Below are 19,382 nucleotides of genomic sequence, written 5' to 3' on the forward strand. Positions count from 1 at the left end.
AATCTTTGTTCTTGTTTGTTAGTATAATGGATTACCTTTTTTGGCTTTAGTCCATTAGTTTTTAGTATGGATTGGTGGTATGAATTGCCTATTTGTATATTCACAACCAACTTTGACAAGTAACTAGAAATTTTCCCGTCGCGCGTTGCGGCAAGGGCACGTTTTGTTAAAGACGCGTACGTCAGGTTTTGAACCAACAAAAAGGGTGAGTCATTCGACGGATACATAGACCCTGGGTCAGAAGATAAAGATTGTTGAGGGCCCACTTCTATATTATCTAGAAAACATGATGACGTCACCCTGTATAATCCATGTTAGTCTTTTCTATTTTTATATTTCTGTTTCTTTTGAATGTGATCCTCATACACCATCCCCTGCTAAGACAGGACATGTATATACGTCTCGTATAGGCATATACGGGCATGACTGACATGGGACAAAAAACAACATTTTTGCAGCCTATACAACCTTATAGACCTATACGAGCCGTATAGGCATTTAATTGCTCGTATTGCTCCCTGACACCACCCCCTGGCGACAGGACATGTCTTTACGGCTCGTATAGGCATATACGGGCTGATAGGCTACGCATGACTGACATGGAACAAAAAAACAACTTTTTTGCAGCCTATATGACCGTATAGACCTACATGAGCCATATAGTCATTTAATTGCTCGTATTGCTCCATGACACACCATAAAACCTATACGACCGTCTATTGCACCATGTGTTTAGAACATAATGTATTTCGGGGTGCATTTTTATTTTTATATATGTGGATCAGATGTTTATCAGTGTGTTTTGACAAAATGTTTTCTTGTTTACTTAATCATTGATTGATTATTATGTATGGAATATTATAAAGTGTAACATTATATAATCTTAAACGAAGGTTCTCGGTATACAACCACAAAGGAGAGCGGCTAAAATTGCTAAAAAAAATATGTTGCAAGTCAGATAATAAATCTGAATGATGGCTATATAGGATGTTAAAGTCATAAATCACATAAATCTATGGTCGTAAAAAATTTGTGTCCAAAAAATTGTCTATACAGCCATATAGGGCTATACGAGGTGTTATACGACTGACGACATCCGACAAAAACTGGCACGATTCAGGTGCTATACGACCATATAATCCTATACGAGCCTTATAGGAAAAAAATGATGTGTGAGGATCTCTAGTGATGTGGGAAGATCTTAACCCATTTATAAATGTGAAAACACGTTATGATACTTTCAGCCTTTTCAACTCCCAAGCCCTAAAATTTCTAAATTTTTTTTTGTAAACTTGTTTATAGCGTACCACTTGGGGTAACTGTTTCGGTCATTAGGAGTGATGCTTGGTTTATTCTTATAAATTATTTTTTATTATTTCTACTAGCCTATGATACTTTTCTTTTTGTTCACGTTTTTTTATTTGTTAAAAATTATTAAAAAATTATATTATAGACTTATAATACTTTAATATTTTATTTTTTTATATATCAATCCATTATAATAGATTACTTAATTTTAAATGTCATGAAACTAGGCACCAATAAACTGTTATTTATATTATAATAAATTTAATATTCATTTTATTGGAAAAATTGCATTAGTTTCTCAACGTGGTTAGGTGAATTTACAAATGTACCTAATAAAATTTCTCAAAAATCTTAATTAACATTATTAGTTATATTCGGTCATTACCCTTCTTTTGTTTTCTACAATAAAATTTCACATTTCTCTTATAATTGCAAAGATAGTTGTAAGTAGGAACATAAAACCACTAGACCAAAAAAGTTATAAGACAGTTATTGACCTTCTAATAGTTAAATCTGCATATATCAAAACACTATAAGAAGATGTTTGTTAGTCAGGAACTGACAACCTGAGTTCAAATCTTTGGTCATTTTTGTGTAAATCTTTTATTAGATAGAATGATTTGGGTGTCATCGTAAAAATAAATAAATGGTCGGGAACAATAAAGAAACTATATTTGAAAAAAGATGGATGGATATTGGGGGGTCCGTTAGTAGATAAGTTTTCTCAAAAGGATGTTTGTAACAAGATTGATGAGACTAATGATCTCGCTTTTGCCACAAGTTTAGTGGCAAGTCAAATTTGGCATCTTATTGTGTCATGGCTCGGTCTTTCTTTGATGACGGGTTTTAATCATGGTGAAATGATGGATTGATTGGAAACACTAAAAGTTCAAAATGAAAAAAAGAAAGAAAGAAAGAAGAAGAAGAAAAAAGAAAAGGAGGAGGAATGCTTATTTATTATAATTAGATCATTTTTAACTTTTAATCAAAATTTCGTTTTCACTAACAAATGATATTTTTCCTTAGATTTCACAACCAACACACTATTTTGATTCATACATTTCCAGTCTCCATTTATTTGGAAGTGGGATTTAGGACCCCGCGCTTCTCGACGGGGCCGTTAAATCGGAAAAAAAAACATACGTAAAAATGTTAAATCATAAACTCACTGCAAGTCGACGTGAAGTCAATATATATCAAGTTACGACATCGAAAGTAAACAAAAGAAATAAATCCGTCAATGTCAAAATACAACCAATTATCATATATAGAACCAAAAAACCAGGCATGTGACAGCTGCAAACCAACACAAATTCTGTTAATATCAGCGGTACCAACACAAATTCGTAAACATAAATTAGTAAGCCAAAAAATATTTTAAAGGTGAGATGTCAAACGTTGAAACGCGGATTAAAACCACGTGACGATGGAATATTTTAAATCATGAAAAAGTTTCAGTTATTGTAAAGATGAACTATAAAAAATATGAAAATGAAGTTTAAAAAAATCGTTTAACCTACATGTAAAGCCGATACTTGCCCAAGTTAACGAAATAAAAACAATCATTTTTATTTATGAAATTATGTGATGAACAGGGCTAATATATTAGACGGGTTAGACGCGTTAAAGGGAAAGCTTTCATCATAGCTGAATCTAGATACTTCACTCACATAGCGTGATCTCACATGTTACCGCCCATTCGAGCTGTGGTCCATAAAAAGCTTGGGACACCGGTTAATGCAGCCATTATCATGACTGCTACAAACTGCCTGGTCACGAGCCTCAATGTTCTAGCAAATCTTCTTTCCATATCTTGGGACATCGGTTAATGCAGCCATTATCATGACTGTTCATATTCTTGCTAGTGGCAATCGGGCAATTGTGAGACGATACTACTCAACGGGGGTGACAACGGGCCAATATAGAACCATGCTGATTATCTTCTTGGTGTTGACCGTTGTTCGGCTACTGGGATGGGTTTAGTTTGGGCATAGGGAGTAAACTGTTGGTTTGTGTATCTGTTTGTTGTGCATACTAAGAAAAATATATATATTCTGCACAAGCAATTGCGCTGAACCACTTTTGTTTGAAAATACAAAAACATGCACATGAAAATCTGCTAATTTCATGTTAAATCAGCAACTAGTCACCCCTGCAGCAAATCTAACGCAAAAAATACACATGGAACTCTGCTAATTTCATGTTAAATGTCTGAATAACAGCAATGAAAAGTTAAACCAATTACTATTATAAAAGAGATTTTCGACTATCAAACGTAATTTTGAGACATTGTAATGCAAAACTAAAACAAATACTCAAAATGTAGACATTGTAATACAAAATTTAAATAAATACTCAAATATAGACATTGTAATACAAAATTAAAACAAATACTTAAAATATAGCATAATTTGATCAGAAAGTTCCCTACAACTGCCTGATTCAAAAGGGTCCAGATGCACCCTAAACTTCTTTACCTGCATCATATTTAAAAAAAATGAAAGAAAACAAAGTTACGAGTTCTGAACAGTTTTGGAGAATAGAAAAACATATGAAATACATACCTTTCATGAACTAATTTTATCATCTTCTCTTATTTTGCCTCTTCATGATCACATAGTTTGCTTCATCAACAATTGCATTGACCCATTTCGGTCTTCCGGTTGATAGCATTAGATATCCCAACACGAACCCAAGTAAGATTCCACATATGTATCCCATCATCACCACTTTCCATGCAAATCCACTCTCATCTTCATCTCCATCACCTTCAAGTTGTGGTTCGTGCAGACGCTCACTGCAATTTTTGGGCAATGGAAACCCACAGAGTTTTGGATTCCCTCCAAACGAATTCCCTTCAAATGTGTTGAACTGTTTTCCTTGCGGAATGTGGCCCATGAGATGGTTTTGGGACAGATTTAAGAACTCAAGAGATGTCACATCAGCAAGGCTTTGTGGGATCTCTCCTGTGAGTTTATTCCATGACAAGTCTAACGATTCAATTTCTGAAATATTTCCAAGAGCCTGTGGGATTCGGCCCGTTAGGCTGTTATGGGACAGGTTGAGCGCTTTCAAAGAGTTTAGATTACCAATGATGTTTGGAATCTCCCCTTCAAATTTATTGTTTGATAGATCGACAATAGTGTACCCAACGAAAAGTCGCGTGAAAATTTGATCCACTCCTTTAATCGTAATAGTGATAGCGTAATACATGTTACCCGTTTGCATATATTTTGGTTCTGTGTTACTTGTTACCACATTCTTCATCGCCTTGAAATTTTGAAAATATTTTGTAGGGAGTTTGCCTACAAACCCATTATGAGATAAGTCAAGAACTCGCAGACTTGGAAATGGGAAATTAACAAAGGAAGAGGGTACAATGCCACCATGAAAATTGTTTGATCTGAGGACGAGAACCTGTAAATTGGGAAGATCTCCTAACCAACCCGGGAATGTGTCATTTAAGTGGTTGTTTCCCAAATCAATTACACTCAATTGTTTACATTTGTTTAAAGAAGTTGGCACCTTCCCTTCTATTTGATTTCCATTCAAAATAAACCCTTGTAATTGGCCCCAATCCTTGTATACATTTGGAATGGTGCCAGCTATTGAGTTATTTGAAAGATCCAAAAGTACCAACTGATTCTCTCCTATCTCCCCTACCCAATCAGGAATGTGCCCATGTATATCATTTCTTGACAGATCTAAGTAATAAAGAGCTGTCATGGATCGAATGAATGCCGGAAACACCTTTAGACTGCAAGAGGCCAAACTTAAGGACCTAAAATTAGGATTGACATAATGATTAGCATTATTAGTGGTAACAGATATACCACTGAATGACAGAAAGAGTGCTTCAAGGTTTGTGAGGCTTGATAACAATGTATCCAACTCCCATTCACCTGTAAAATTATTATATGAAAGGTATAGGGAAGTGAGGTTGGTGAGGCTTGATAACAATGTATCCAACTCCCATTCACCTGTAAAATTATTATATGAAAGGTCTAGGGAAGTGAGGTTGGTAAGCCGTTGAAATGTTTGCTGGATGGGGCCATTATCAAGCACATCAATCTGCCCGCTTAATCGATTGTTAGAAAGGGATAATTGCATTAAAGAAGAAAGGGTAAACAATGAAGAAGGTAATGTTCCAGAAAGCTTGTTATATGATAAATCTAGATATTCAAGGGATCTAAGGTTACCTATGGATTTGGGAAGGGACCCATTCAAACCACAATCTGAGAGTCTCAAGACAAATAAAGATGTGAGATGGCCAATTGAGATGGGTATCTCTCCTGATAAGCTTGTGGATGACAGATCTAAGCGAGTTAAAGATTTGAGATTGCCAATTGAAGTGGGTATCTCTCCTGATAAGCTTGTGGATGACAGATCCAAGGAAGTTAAAGATTTGAGATTGCCAATTGAGATGGGTATCTCTCCTGATAAGCTTGTGTATGCCAGATCCAATTCGGTTAAAGATGTGAGATTGCCAATTGAAGTGGGTATCTCTCCTGATATGTTTGTCTCTGATAGATCTAAAACCGTGAGAGGGGAGTTAGTGCTTGTGTTAACATTGGGAAGTGGACCAGAGAGATTTTTGTTATCTGACAAGGAAAGTCCTTCGAGATATTCAAGACTTAAGATGTTATCAGGTAACCTTCCTTGTAAGCCGGTGGCGCTAAGCAAAAGTGTTCTTAATGATGAAGAGATATTAAGATAGGTGGGTAAAACAAAACCTATATTAATTTCACCAAGCCAAAGGTCTCTCAAAAAAGTGGAATTTTCAAGGAGAATACTGAAAATATGAGGTTGCATATGCAAATTATCAATCTCATTCCCATTGTTGGAGAGATAAAGTGAAACCAATTTAGAAAGAAATGTGATTTCTGAAGGGATATGCCCTGTGAAACTGTTTCCCCACAAGTAAAGTTCTTCCAAAGACTGAAGACTGAATATGTTGATAGGTAGGTTTCCTTGCAATCCAGTGGGGCCAAGATTTAGCAATTTTAAAGAAGAAGAGATATTCAGATTATTAGGTAAAACTGAAGAGATATGAAGATATGCAAGCGAAAGTTCTTCCATAGCAGTAGAATTTTGAAGCAGATTGATGAAAACATGAGGTTTTAAAATAAGATCAATCCCACTGTTAGAGAGATCAAGGGACACCAATTTATGAAGGTGTGAAATGTCTGCGGGAACTTGACCCGTAAACCCACAATAAGACATATTGAGATGTGTGAGACTATTAGAAAGCTTGCTTATATGAGGTGGAAACTGAGAATCAGTAAAATTATTGTAAGCAAGGTTGAGTCTCTGGAGACGAGGAAGGTGAAAAAGAGTCGTGTTAGGGTGGATAGTACCTTGCACCATGCCACAACTCAGGTCAAGACCGATAACATCACCGGTGGAGCGGTCACAAGTTACCCCATTCCAATCACAACAATCTGCACCAGTTTTCCAGTTAATCATTTTTTGTTTATAACCAGAACCAAGCCAGCCTTCACATATGTGGTGTAACCAAGACCGGTTATAATTGATTGAGGAAAGGTTTTGTTTGAACAGAATCAAAGCATGGGCTTGTTTAACTGAACATCTACGAGTGGTGTTCATAGAAGATGAAGAGGATGAACTGGGAGAGATAAAAATAATAAACGAAAGGAAAAAGAAGAGCAGCATTGAATTACTCATTTTTGTTGTTGGTGTGTTTCTAGTAGCTATACATATTCATACTTTGGTACAATCTATATAAACACATCATGGCTATTTGTTTGTGGTCTCAAACTTCTACTTTCATGTCTTATTATGCAAAATATCAACTTCTAATTGTTTGTGGCCCATAATAAAACTTCTCACCCAAATACTGGCCTAATGCAGATTGTTCAATAACGTGTCTTTTGGTTTACAAGACTTTGATTTGGTCATGTCTTTTAGGGTTTTGGAAGTATACTTACAAATATCTTGTAATGAAATTAAGCAAATTGGTTTCAGGATGACAAATATCATAGACACATTATTGCTTCATAAATCAAACATAAGGCAAACGCGTTACAATTGTCTCAAATAGTGAACATAGACCACAACTTACATTATCATATTCCATATGGAGATATAGAATGTGGAGATAAAAAAATATAATAAACAAAAAAGTGAAATTTCATCTAACGTCTCAAAACACATACTCTGTCCAATGAACTGAAAATATATAGATTGGTGCCAATAAAGTTGGCTAATTTATTGATTTCCTCAAACTAGCATGGTTGTTAGTAACAAGGGATTCATCCCCAAAGAATACAAACGTAAATGATTTCTGTCTCCGATATAAATGCTAATGATTATTCAAAACTAACTAAAAGCTGTACGGAATTGCAGCATCTATATTCAGACCAAGCACAACTATGGTTATTGCCAAATATCTCCATTTGCAAACGCACTCATAAAATAATAACAGCTAATGATATAAACCTGTAATCAAATGAGGGAAAGATCCAATGCAGAGTATTAACAATCAATTCCACTGTTGCATAATCTGCAGCTGCGGTATCTGTCATGTGCATATGTTGTACCTGCAAAAAGAATAATAAGAAATGAAATGAATAATAAGAAAAACTAGTCAAAAGTGTATTCATAATTAAACCTACAATTGGGATAGTCAAAGTAATATCAAAATTCGAACTTAGACCAATATTGGAGAAATCTATCAAAGAGAGATAACATCACCTGTTGGTTGAGACGATGGTTTTGAAATCCAAGATCGATGGAATTAGGGTTATGATTAATTGGGAATGTTTCAGCGCATCTGGTTACTTATTATATATATATATGACACATATATATATTTTTAACCCATGGATACCTACTAAAATGGCTGAGAATAGAGATTAGGATTTTAGACCGGAATGTTATAAACAAAAACAAATAATTGTGGATGTTTAAAACTTTTTTATTTTTAAGAGTCTGTGAGCGTTTACCCTAGGTTTAAAATATTAGTTTTGTCAGTCTTAAGAGTCTGTTAAGTTCTTTTTGGTTATCATTAGCTGTTAATAACGACAGACTCACATTTTGCAATCTCTGAAAAGTTTTTGAGGAAAAAAATCCTAACTTTTCTTTCCATTCTCTTTCTTTTCTTTTAATGAAAAACTCAATAATGAAAAAAGAAAAATTTTCTTATCTTTTCTTTTCCAAACCCTCAAATAAAAAACTCAAGAATGCAGTGTAAATTTAGAGAGCCCCGATGCCGCATTCTGGCCAGACTATGCTGTCATAGGTTCATAGTCGGGCCCACGCTGGCTTCAGAATATGGCTTGGGCGTTCCCTCGGGAAACCATACCATTGACTACCACTTGAGAGTTGTGCCACCACAAGAGCAGAACTCTTTGGTGTAACACACGGTAGGGAGAAAACCCGGGTGAGCTTAGGTTTTGAACTGACAACCTTTGCATAAGGCCTAGCCCAAATACTTCATTGTCAATATCCACCAAAAGTGACACAAGTGGGATTCGAACTTGAATCTCTACTGAATAACCCAAGCCTCCTACCATCAAGCTACACATAATGATTTAACTAAAATAACAATTATTTAATACTTTCTTTTTATTATATAAAATGTGAGTGAGAAGGTGTGATTGGTTAAAACATATGGCCCCACACAACAAGCCCTTAGCCCGCCAAGCTAGTGACGCCACGAGGGCTCTTATATTTTGTGCCCCTATGGAATTAGGACACCTCCAATAGTGCCTACATGACACCATCTCAAAATTCCAAAAACCAAAGTAACAAACTATTGACACCATTGGAGTGGTATCATCCGTCAAAAGTGGTTTGTGGGCAAGAACTCTTACAAATGGTTTAAAGTGGGCCCAAGTAATTCCAATAAAGGGGAAAAAAGGTGATCAGATGATAATTTGAAACATAAACTAGATAATAATTATTGGAAAAGAAATGAAAGTTTTTATATGTTGCTTTGAAATCTGATGTGTGATGTTGAGTTAACGGTTTAAAACAACGATACGTGTGTTAAATTGGAGATGCTCTTAGGATGTGGGATAAAGAGTGGATGAGGAGGCAGCCTGACATGTACACCACCCTACAACACTTGGTTTTAAAATGTTTAATTTTAAAAATTTAAATATCAGAAAGTTAAATGTATTTACAGAGAAATAAAAAAATCAATAACTCTTAAAAAACTTAAAAACATTAATTCCATAGCTCTGATTCTCATAAGCGTAGCTAACCAAATTTGTTGTTGTCTTAAGAAAAGAGGGTTTCATTTTGAATTTTGCATGTCACAAAGCAAGACGGAATGGGCACAGAAATACGCGCCGGTGATAGCCAATATGATCCAGTATCAGCGGGAAGCACTAGGCCGTGTGGCGCGATACCAATGTAAAAGACACCCAAGCAGATTTTAAGCTCAAACTGAGACATTTTCTATTTTAACAGTCAATATAGTTTTTTATATTTCAACCGTCAAATGCAGTCGGGCAATTTCTTTAAAAAAATATTTTTTTTTACCAAGATTACTTAATCCCGTCTCCTTTAACAAAACAGAAATAAATGTTGCATTTTCTTTCATGCAATAAATTGTTTTCTTATTGATTTTGACTACATTAACTAGTCTTAATTGGATAGATTCATTCATAAAATTAAATACGGATAACTTCGTCATCAATACGGATAAATTTGTCACTTTTGTGGTGTCACGTCATAATTCATAAAGTGCGTTATTACGTGTAACTAAACAAAAATAATCCACATATAGCACACATTATCATATCAAATAAACATCTTAAATCTTATCATAAATATATATAAACGGAACCTTTAGAAGCTCTCTGGTTACTCTCTACATTCCCTCAAGTCATCAGATTGCTTTATTTGTAAATGGGGACTTCTCATGCATTTGACCCAAATTCACGAGTACGAGTTTCACCAAACCCATATAGCCCTTAAACGGGTTATAATATCTCATTAAATTAAAAATTAATCTCATCAAATATTTGATATAAAATCCTATAAAATAGGGATATACTAAAAAATAATATCTGATTTTTTTGTTAAAAGATATTATTTATAATTAAGAAACAATTTTATAGTAAAAAAAATAAGCGGGTCATGGGTATCACCAAACCCAGATAGTTTTTTAACCGGCTTATAACATTTCATTTATTCAAGTCAAATGAAAAACAAAAATTTTGGCGGGTCAACCCAACCCACTCTGACCCTTTAAGATCATCAAGATAAATTCATTTGTTTATTGCTGAAGAGAAGAAAACTAATTAAAGTATTCATGAAAAAAAACTAAAACATCTAATTATGAATAAATTATTGCTGAAAGGTAAAAAGAAAGAAAAAAAATCACTTTCTTTGATTAATAAATTTCTTAAAGTTTTGAGTAAAAGAACAAAGTTTTGAGTAAAAGAACAAGAACTATGCATTTTCAAATATGTCACATAACTTAGGTACAATAAACCTACAATTGGGATAGTCAAAGTAATATCAAAATTCGAACTTAGACCAATATTGGAGAAATCTATCAAAGAGAGATAACATCACCTGTTGGTTGAGACGATGGTTTTGAAATCCAAGATCTGAGGAGATCGATGGAATTAGGGTTATGATTAATTGGGAATGTTTTGGTTTTTCAGCACATCTGGTTGCTTATTATATATATATGACATATATTTTTAACCCATGGATACCTAAAATGCCTGAGAACAGAGATTAGGATTTTAGACCGGAATGTTATAAACAAAAACAAATAATTGTGGATGTTTAAAACTTTTTTATTTTTAACAATAAATTTCTTTTCAACGAAAATCCTCTTTATCCATCTTATATTTTTCAATGATTTGAACCCACCATCTTCATTTTAAAAAGATAGACCTCATACCACTAGATCATTGATGAAACCTTTTTGTTATTTCGTGAATCTTTTATTCACTATTGCATTCTATTTCAAATTAATTGAAAAATAAAAAATAAAAACTATCATTAAAGTTGAGTGATCTTAAAAGAGCAAAATGTTTTTGAATGATATTATGAAACGGAATAATAGTTACTCTTTGGTGAAGTTTTTCCATATGTAAAATGATGTTCAGTCTAGTGGCACGCAAAATGAACGTGTTTGAAGATGGTTTAAGATCGAGTCAGACAAAGGCAAAACATGTTCGACCCAAACTAGATATGTTTAGAAACGATTTATAATGGAAATAAAAACTAGACATGTCAATTTCGAACCGATTTCATACATAAACTGGTTTCAAAAATGGATTCCAAACATATATATACCAAACTGATTAGGTCAATTAGACTGTATCCAAACTATTGCCCGTTTCGGTTTGGTTGTGCACTAGTTCAATAATTAGGAAACCGATGTTGGGCCAAGCGGCCAGCATTTTATGCTAAAAAAACAAAGGGAGAAGACCCCATTTTCAAATACGAGTATTGTAGTTCTACCCATGTTCTGATGCATAAAAAATCACCAGAGTAGCCGATCCTACCCGCTGGGTATTAATACCAAAACTTGTACCCGGATCCAGACCCTATTTCCAACACCTGAGTTTTTCAACTTCCCGGTCTATAGATTGCACCATGTTTTGTTCACCGGTGCCGAAAGAATGCTTATTGGCAACAAATATGCGGTGGCGGTAGGGTGTGGGTGGGCAGAACTTTAATTAGTTGGGTATGGGTACCATTTAAGTTGAGTGGTCGGGCTAATAATTTAGCTCCACGTAAACACAAGCGGGTCAACTTATTAATCAATCCCTATCAAATGAATTCTCACTTCGCTCTAAAAAGTAACAACAGAACGTGGCATTATTCCATATTAACTATGTTTGTATCATCAGTCTGGCTAAAATTAATTAAATGTTATAAAATCTCTTAAACTATTATTAGTTGTTTAAATTACATAAAATAAGTTATAAATGTTTAAAGTTTTTAAATTAAGTAAACAAACAAAGCATATTTATAATTAAATAAATTTACAATTGTTATTATTTAGTGAATCTGTTGTTCACTATTACCCTCCATTTCAAGTTAATTTAAAAAATTAAGCGATGATTCGTATATGTTTAGTTTTAGATCACATGATTTGAGAAGAAAAAAGTTAGAACACTTACAATAAAATTTCACAATATTAACACAACCTAACCGAAGTTGAGCTAGTTTAGAAGAAAAAAAAATACTTTAAATGATGTTAATTAATGAAACAATTGGAAAACATTGTTACTATTTGGTAGGGCTGAGCACGGTTCGGTTCGGTTATTAGGTGAAACCCAAACCAAAGTAATCGGAATATGTAAACCGTTCTGTTTTCGGTTTTCCGGCTTTTCGGTTTTCGAATTTTCGGTTTTGGTTACTTTTGGTTTTTCTTCAATTATGTGTTGACATTGCAAAAAAAATTACAAAAATGAAAATGCATATTTTAAACTTGTATAAGAACATGTTAGAGTGCCACAGTCCACATATATATTGAATTCAAAACACAAAAATAGGCACATGTTACGTGGAACTATTCGAATACAAAGTTGCTAAATAGAGTTTAAAAATTTAAAAAGCATTAAAAGTTTAATCCCGATCTTCATTCATCATCTTATTTATTTATCTTAAAAGTTTGGTCAATTCCTCATCATCTTGATAATATTTATCATCGTCAATCGGTTCGGTTTGTTTTTTTAGGTTGTTTAAAAATGGATAACCAAATCGAAACTGAAATTTCGGTTTTTCAAAAAAAATAAAAAATGAACCATCGGTTAATGCTTTGGTTCTGTTTTTTGGTGCGATTTTTTCGGTTAATTCTGTTTCGATTCGGTTAATTCGGTTTTCTGGTCACCCCTACTATTTGGTTAATTTTTTCCATACATAAAGTTATGTTCAATCCTTATGGCCAAAAAATGGGTTTTTGCCAAACCAAACCTGTTTAAAGACTATAATTCAGTCAAACAAATGTTGGACCCAAACCGGATCTACTTTAAAAGGAAAACCATAACGGGTAGGGTCGGATTGGATTGCATTCAAATTGTTTTCACCCAGACAGTTTCCAGATTCTTTTCGGTTTGATTGTACACTAGTTCAATTTCTATCACTAGGAAAATTATAGGCCATCACATTATAGAATTAGAAGTAGAAGTATCCAGACCCGTCACATTATAGAAATATAATCTCTGCTGATATCTTGTTAGAATGTTTTTTAATCTGTAAACTAGTTTTATACTATCTCCAATCCGGATATCTCAAAATAATAAAATTAAATTTAACCAAAATATTCAACAAAAAAGCTCATTAAGCGACTGGTATTACTAGACATAAAATAAGCCCTTTCAACTAAAACATATTCCTTCACTTCTATTCACATCCCAAGCTCAACCTCTTTATATTTCAGTATTATTATTATCCAAATGGAATGAGCACTTGTAGACTTTAGTCATAGCCCAAACCTTTCATTTTTTTCTTTTTTTACTACGGACTACTCACACTTTACTTTTTACTTCTAAACTACACCAGGAGAGTTATCTACTCCAATGATATAATTCGATTCATGGTTTTCTCCTCAAAAGGCAAAAGTCTATATCAACCAACCAAACTGAAACAGTTGCTTAACACAAATATGATTATATGAGCATGATAATATATGCCGTTGTAGCATCATAAAGAAAATCATGAGTTAAAACTTAATTCCCGGTTACAAGTTAAAATATTACATCCACATCACATAATAACAAATCAAAAGTTTGCTATATTAAAAAATAAGTAATAAAGTTTATTATAAATAAGGCATTTATATAAGTTTAATCATAATTTTATGCCATTACCATTTTCAGGTTATAGAATTATATGTTTTTTTAACGGTCAGTTGGATCTCTTTATCTTTCATTATCATTATCCAAATAGAATGAGTATTTAATGGCTATAGATATTCATACTTTGCTACAATCTATATATACACATCATGGCTATTCGTTTGTGGTCTATATCTATTTCAAAATGTAAGACAAGACTTTTGAGTCAATAGGCCTTGAACTCTTGCAAAATATCCACCTTTTAATTGTTTGTGGTCCATAACAATAAGTCTCACTCATATAGTAGCATAGTGAAGACTTTTCATTAACGTATTTTTTGGTTTACAAGACTTTTGACTTGTTATGTGTCGTGGCCCTTAGGGGTTTAGAAAGTATGCATACACATACCTTTCAAAATAATTAAGCTAATTGATTTGAGGAAGATGAACATCATAAACACGCTACTGCTACTAAAGCTAAGGTGCATATACTGATCGTTGACCACAACTAAATAAACGTGTATATAGAGAACTATGAAACACAAAGTAAGAAATAGAAAAGGGGGTGAATGAATCGAAACAGTAGGTTCCTTATTGGTAAGTACTTATCCTTTTGTACCTATTTTTATGTAATGGTAAACAAGATTCTTACGCAAAACTTCAAAACTTAGAATATAGATTTTAATAAACAAGTGACAAGCCGGCTAAGCCTTAGCCGCCGCTTTATGGGCACAGAATTTTGTGAAAAGTAAACGGAACCCACTTTCAGCTTATAAAAATTCCACACGTGTCAAGGACGTCGAAACTTAGCCTACATCTATAGTTATTTAGCCGACATCCTTGAATCTTAGCTTCAGTAGCAGTAGCGTGTTTATGATGTTCAAATATAGACATTGTAATACAAAATTTAAACAAATACTCAAATATAGACATTGTAATACAAAATTAAAACAAATACTTAAAATATAGCATAATTTGATCAGAAAGTTCCCTACAACTGCCTGATTCAAAAGGGTCCAGATGCACCCTAAATTACTTTACCTGCATCATATTTAAAAAAAAATGAAAGAAAACAAAGTTACGAGTTCTGAACAGTTTTGGAGAATAGAAAAACATATGAAATACGTACCATTCATGAACTAATTTTATCATCTTCTCTTATTTTGCCTCTTCATGATCACATAGTTTGCTTCATCAACAATTGCATTGACCCATTTCGGTCTTCCGGTTGATAGCATTAGATATCCCAACACGAACCCAAGTAAGATTCCACATATGTATCCCATCATCACCACTTTCCATGCAAATCCACTCTCATCTTCATCTCCATCACCTTCAAGTTGTGGTTCGTGCAGACGCTCACTGCAATTTGTGGGCAATGGAAACCCACAGAGTTTTGGATTCCCTCCAAACGAATTCCCTTCAAATGTGTAGAACAGTTTTCCTTACGGAATGTGGCCCATGAGATGGTTTTGGGACAGATTTAGAACTCAAGAGAGGTCACATCAGCAAGGTTTTGTGGGATCTCTCATGTGAGTTGATTCCATGACAAGTCTAATGATTCAATTTCTGAAATATTTCCAAGAGCCTGTGGGATTCAGCCCGTTAGGCTGTTATGGGACAGGTTGAGCGCTTTCAAAGAGTTTAGATTAACAATGATGTTTGGAATCTCCCCTTCAAATTTATTGTTTGATAGATCAATAATCGTGTACTCAACCAAAAGTTGTGGGAAATTTTAATCCACTCCTTTCACTGCACAAGTGATAGAGTAATACTTGCCAGCTATGTATAAATATTCTGGTTCTTTGTTCTTTATTACCACATTCTTCATGGCATTGAAATTTTGAAAGTATTGTGTAGGGAGTTTGCCTACAAACCCATTATGAGATAAGTCAAGAACTCGCAGACTTGGAAATGGGAAATTAACAAAGGAAGAGGGTACAATGCCACCATGAAAATTGTTTGATCTGAGGACGAGAACCTCTAAATTGGGAAGATCTCCTAACCAACCCGGGAATGTGTCATTTAAGTGGTTGTTTCCCAAATCAATTACACTCAATTGTTTACATTTGTTTAAAGAAGTTGGCACATTTCCTTCTAACTCATTTCCATTCAAAATAAACCCTTGTAATTGGCCCCAATCCTTGTATACATTTGGAATGGTGCCCGTTATTGAGAGTTATTTGAAAGATCAAAAAGTTCCAACCCATTTCCTCCTATCTCCCCTACCCAATTAGGAATGTGCCCATGTATATCATTTCTTGACAGATCTAAGTAATAAAGAGCTGTCATGGATCGAATGAATGCCGGAAACACCTTTAGACTGCAAGAGGCCAAACTTAAGGACCTAAAATTAGGATTGACATAATGATTAGCATTATTGGTGGTAACAGATATACCACTAAATGACAGAACAAATTCTTGAAGGTTTGTGAGGCTTGATAACAATGTATCCAACTCCCATTCACCTCTAAAATTATTATATGAAAGGTCTAGGGAAGTGAGGTTGGTAAGCCGTTGAAATGTTTGCTGGATGGGGCCATTATCAAGCACATCAATCTGCCCGCTTAATCGATTGTTAGAAAGGGATAATTGCATTAAAGATTGAAGAGAAAACAACTTCGGTGGCATATTTCCTTGGAATATGTTATGATCAAGCACGATATATTCTAAAGAAGAAAGGGTAAACAATGAAGAAGGTAATGTTCCAGAAAGCTTGTTATATGATAAATATAGATATTCAAGGGATCTAAGGTTACCTATGGATTTGGGTATCTCTCCCGACAAGCTTGTGTATGACAGAACTAAAACCGTGAGAGGGGAGTTAGTGCTTGTGTTAACATTGGGAAGTGGACCAGAGAGATTTTTGTTATTTGACAAGTAAAGGCGTTCCAGTAGATATTCAAGACTTAAGATGTTATCAGGTAACCTTCCTTGTAAGCCGGTGTATCTAAGCCAAAGTGATCTTAGAGAAGAAGAGATATTAAGATAGGTGGGTAAAACAAAACCTATATTAACTTCACGAAGCAAGAGATCTCTCAAAAAAGTGGAATTTTTAAGGAGAATACTGAAAATATGAGGTTGCATATGCAAATTATCAATCTCATTCCAATTGTTGGAGAGATAAAGTGAAACCAATTTAGGAAGAAATGTGATCTGTGATGGGATATGCCCTGTGAAACTGTTTCCCCACAAGTAAAGTTCTTCCAAAGACTGAGTATGTTGTTAGGTAGGTTTCCTTGCAATCCAGTGGGGCCAAGATTTAGCAATTTTAAAGAAGAAGAGATATTCAAATTATTAGGTAAAACTGAAGAGATATTAAGATATGCTAGCGAAAGTTCTTCCATAGCAGTAGAATTTTGAAGCAGATTGATGAAAACATGAGGTTTTAAAATAAGATCAACCCCATTAAAAATCCTAATGTTAGAGAGATCAAGGGACACCAATTTATGAAGGTGTGAAATGTCTGTGGGAACTTGACCCGTAAACCCACAAGAAGACATGTTGAGATGTGTGAGACTATTAGAAAGCTTGCTTATGTGAGGTGGAACCTGAGAATCAGTAAAATTATTGTAAGCAAGGTTGAGTCTCTGGAGATGAGGGAGGTGAAAAAGAGTTGTGTTAGGGTGGATAGTACCTTGCACCATGCCACAGCTCAGGTCAAGACCGATAACATCGCCGGTGGAGCGGTCACAAGTGACCCCATTCCAATCACAACAGTCCGTACTAGGTTTCCAGTTAATCATTTTTGGTTTACAATCAGAACCAAGCCAGCCTTCACTTATGTAGTTAAACCAAGACATGTAATCATAAAAATGTATGATTACAAGTGTTGTTTAAAAATTAGATGTCATACCAAAAATGCCACTTTTGTGGGAAGGCAGTGTGCGAACTAGCAAGTTGGCAGCATGTGGGTCACAATGCACAAATCCATGTTTAAACATCATCTCAGCAAATGTTCTACTCACATGTATTGTCAAAAATCAGTAACATACGAAGCAAAAAAAGAAATAATGACAATTTACTATCTAGAAAGAAAGAACTTACTAGCCTTGCAATGTCATGAGGGTTGAGTCCAAGTTTTTGAATGCTCTTCAAATCATTGACTTGTGGGCCTTCCACAAACTCCATGGTCAGCAGGTGCATAAACATACTCTGCAATATGAGGAGATAACCTTCGAAAATTATCCATACATTTTATGCTGTTGTTGGCCTCATTTAAGAAATCTAGTTCCTGATAACCATCATCGTAATTTTATTAACAATATATTTTTAAATGCATAATACTACCTTACATTTGTTCATCCAGTTTTTGGTGTTTATAATGCAGCAGGATATCATAACAATTTGGGAAGCAGGTCAAAGTCAAAGATTAGCCTCTAACCTATATTCAGACCAAGCACAACTATGGTTATTGCCAAATATCTCCATTTACAAACACATGCATAAAATAATAACAGCTAATGATATAAACCTGTAATCAAATGAGGGAAAGATCCAATGCAGAGTATTAACAATCAATTCCACCGTTGCATAATCTGCAGCTGCGGTATCTGTCATGTGCATATGTTGTACCTGCAAAAAGAATAATTATCAATATAAAGAATCAAAATAAGATGGAATATTAATGGTAACAATTAAAGTTCAACCGAACCGGATTGAAGACTATTTACAATCGAATTAAAACATGTTGGACTCAAACCAGGTCTAGTTTAGAAACCGATTTATAAAGGAAAACCATACCGGATAGAGCCAGATCTGATGATATACCAAACCAATTTTGTACTAACGGATTGGATTGTGTTCAAACCGTTTTTACCCAGATGGTTACATGATTCGTTTCGGTTTTGATTGAGCAATAGTTCAATTTTAACCATTAGGAAAATGATATTGGGCCAAGCTACCAATATCTCAGGCTCAAAAACAAGAGGAGAAGAGCCCGTTTCAAATATGAAAATTATAGGCCCAACACATGTAACTAAAAGTCTAAAACTAGGTGGAAGCCCATCACCTTATAGAAATAGAACTAGATACCCATCACATTATAGAAACATAAGCACTGTCGATATCTTATGTTGAAATGTTTTTTTTTCCTGTAAACTAGTTTTATCTTGCTCCAATCTTGATTTCTCAAAATAATAAAATTAAAAATTTAACCAAAATATTCACCCAAAAAACTCATTGACTGACAGATATTAATAAACATAAAATCAATCTCTTTATCCTTCAGTATCATTATCCAAATGGAACGAGCACCTCTAGGCATAGCCCAGACTTATCCCTTTTATCTTTTTAATGA

The 19,382-nt window shown here is 34.3% G+C and overlaps 1 protein-coding gene and 1 pseudogene across 1 annotated transcript; both read right to left on the minus strand.

The window, feature by feature from the left end:
- Nucleotides 1–3,866: 3,866 nt before the first annotated feature.
- LOC143570062 (receptor-like protein 9DC3) lies at nt 3,867–6,993 on the minus strand. The gene is made up of 2 exons (XM_077055814.1): nt 5,289–6,993; nt 3,867–5,210 (listed from the first exon to the last, which is right to left on the minus strand). The coding sequence occupies exons 1-2, from the start codon at nt 6,991–6,993 to the stop codon at nt 3,892–3,894; spliced, it is 3,024 nt and encodes a 1,007-aa protein (XP_076911929.1). The 3' UTR covers nt 3,867–3,891.
- Nucleotides 6,994–15,143: 8,150 nt separating this feature from the next.
- LOC143570063 (receptor-like protein 9DC3) lies at nt 15,144–17,858 on the minus strand (annotated as a pseudogene).
- Between the last annotated feature and the right edge of the window lie 1,524 nt (nt 17,859–19,382).

This window comes from Bidens hawaiensis, unplaced genomic scaffold, assembly GCF_021521415.1.
Source record: "Bidens hawaiensis isolate Kalapana, Puna unplaced genomic scaffold, B.hawaiensis_p1.1 tig00024820_1, whole genome shotgun sequence".
In the NCBI taxonomy this organism is placed as follows: Eukaryota; Viridiplantae; Streptophyta; class Magnoliopsida; order Asterales; family Asteraceae; genus Bidens; species Bidens hawaiensis.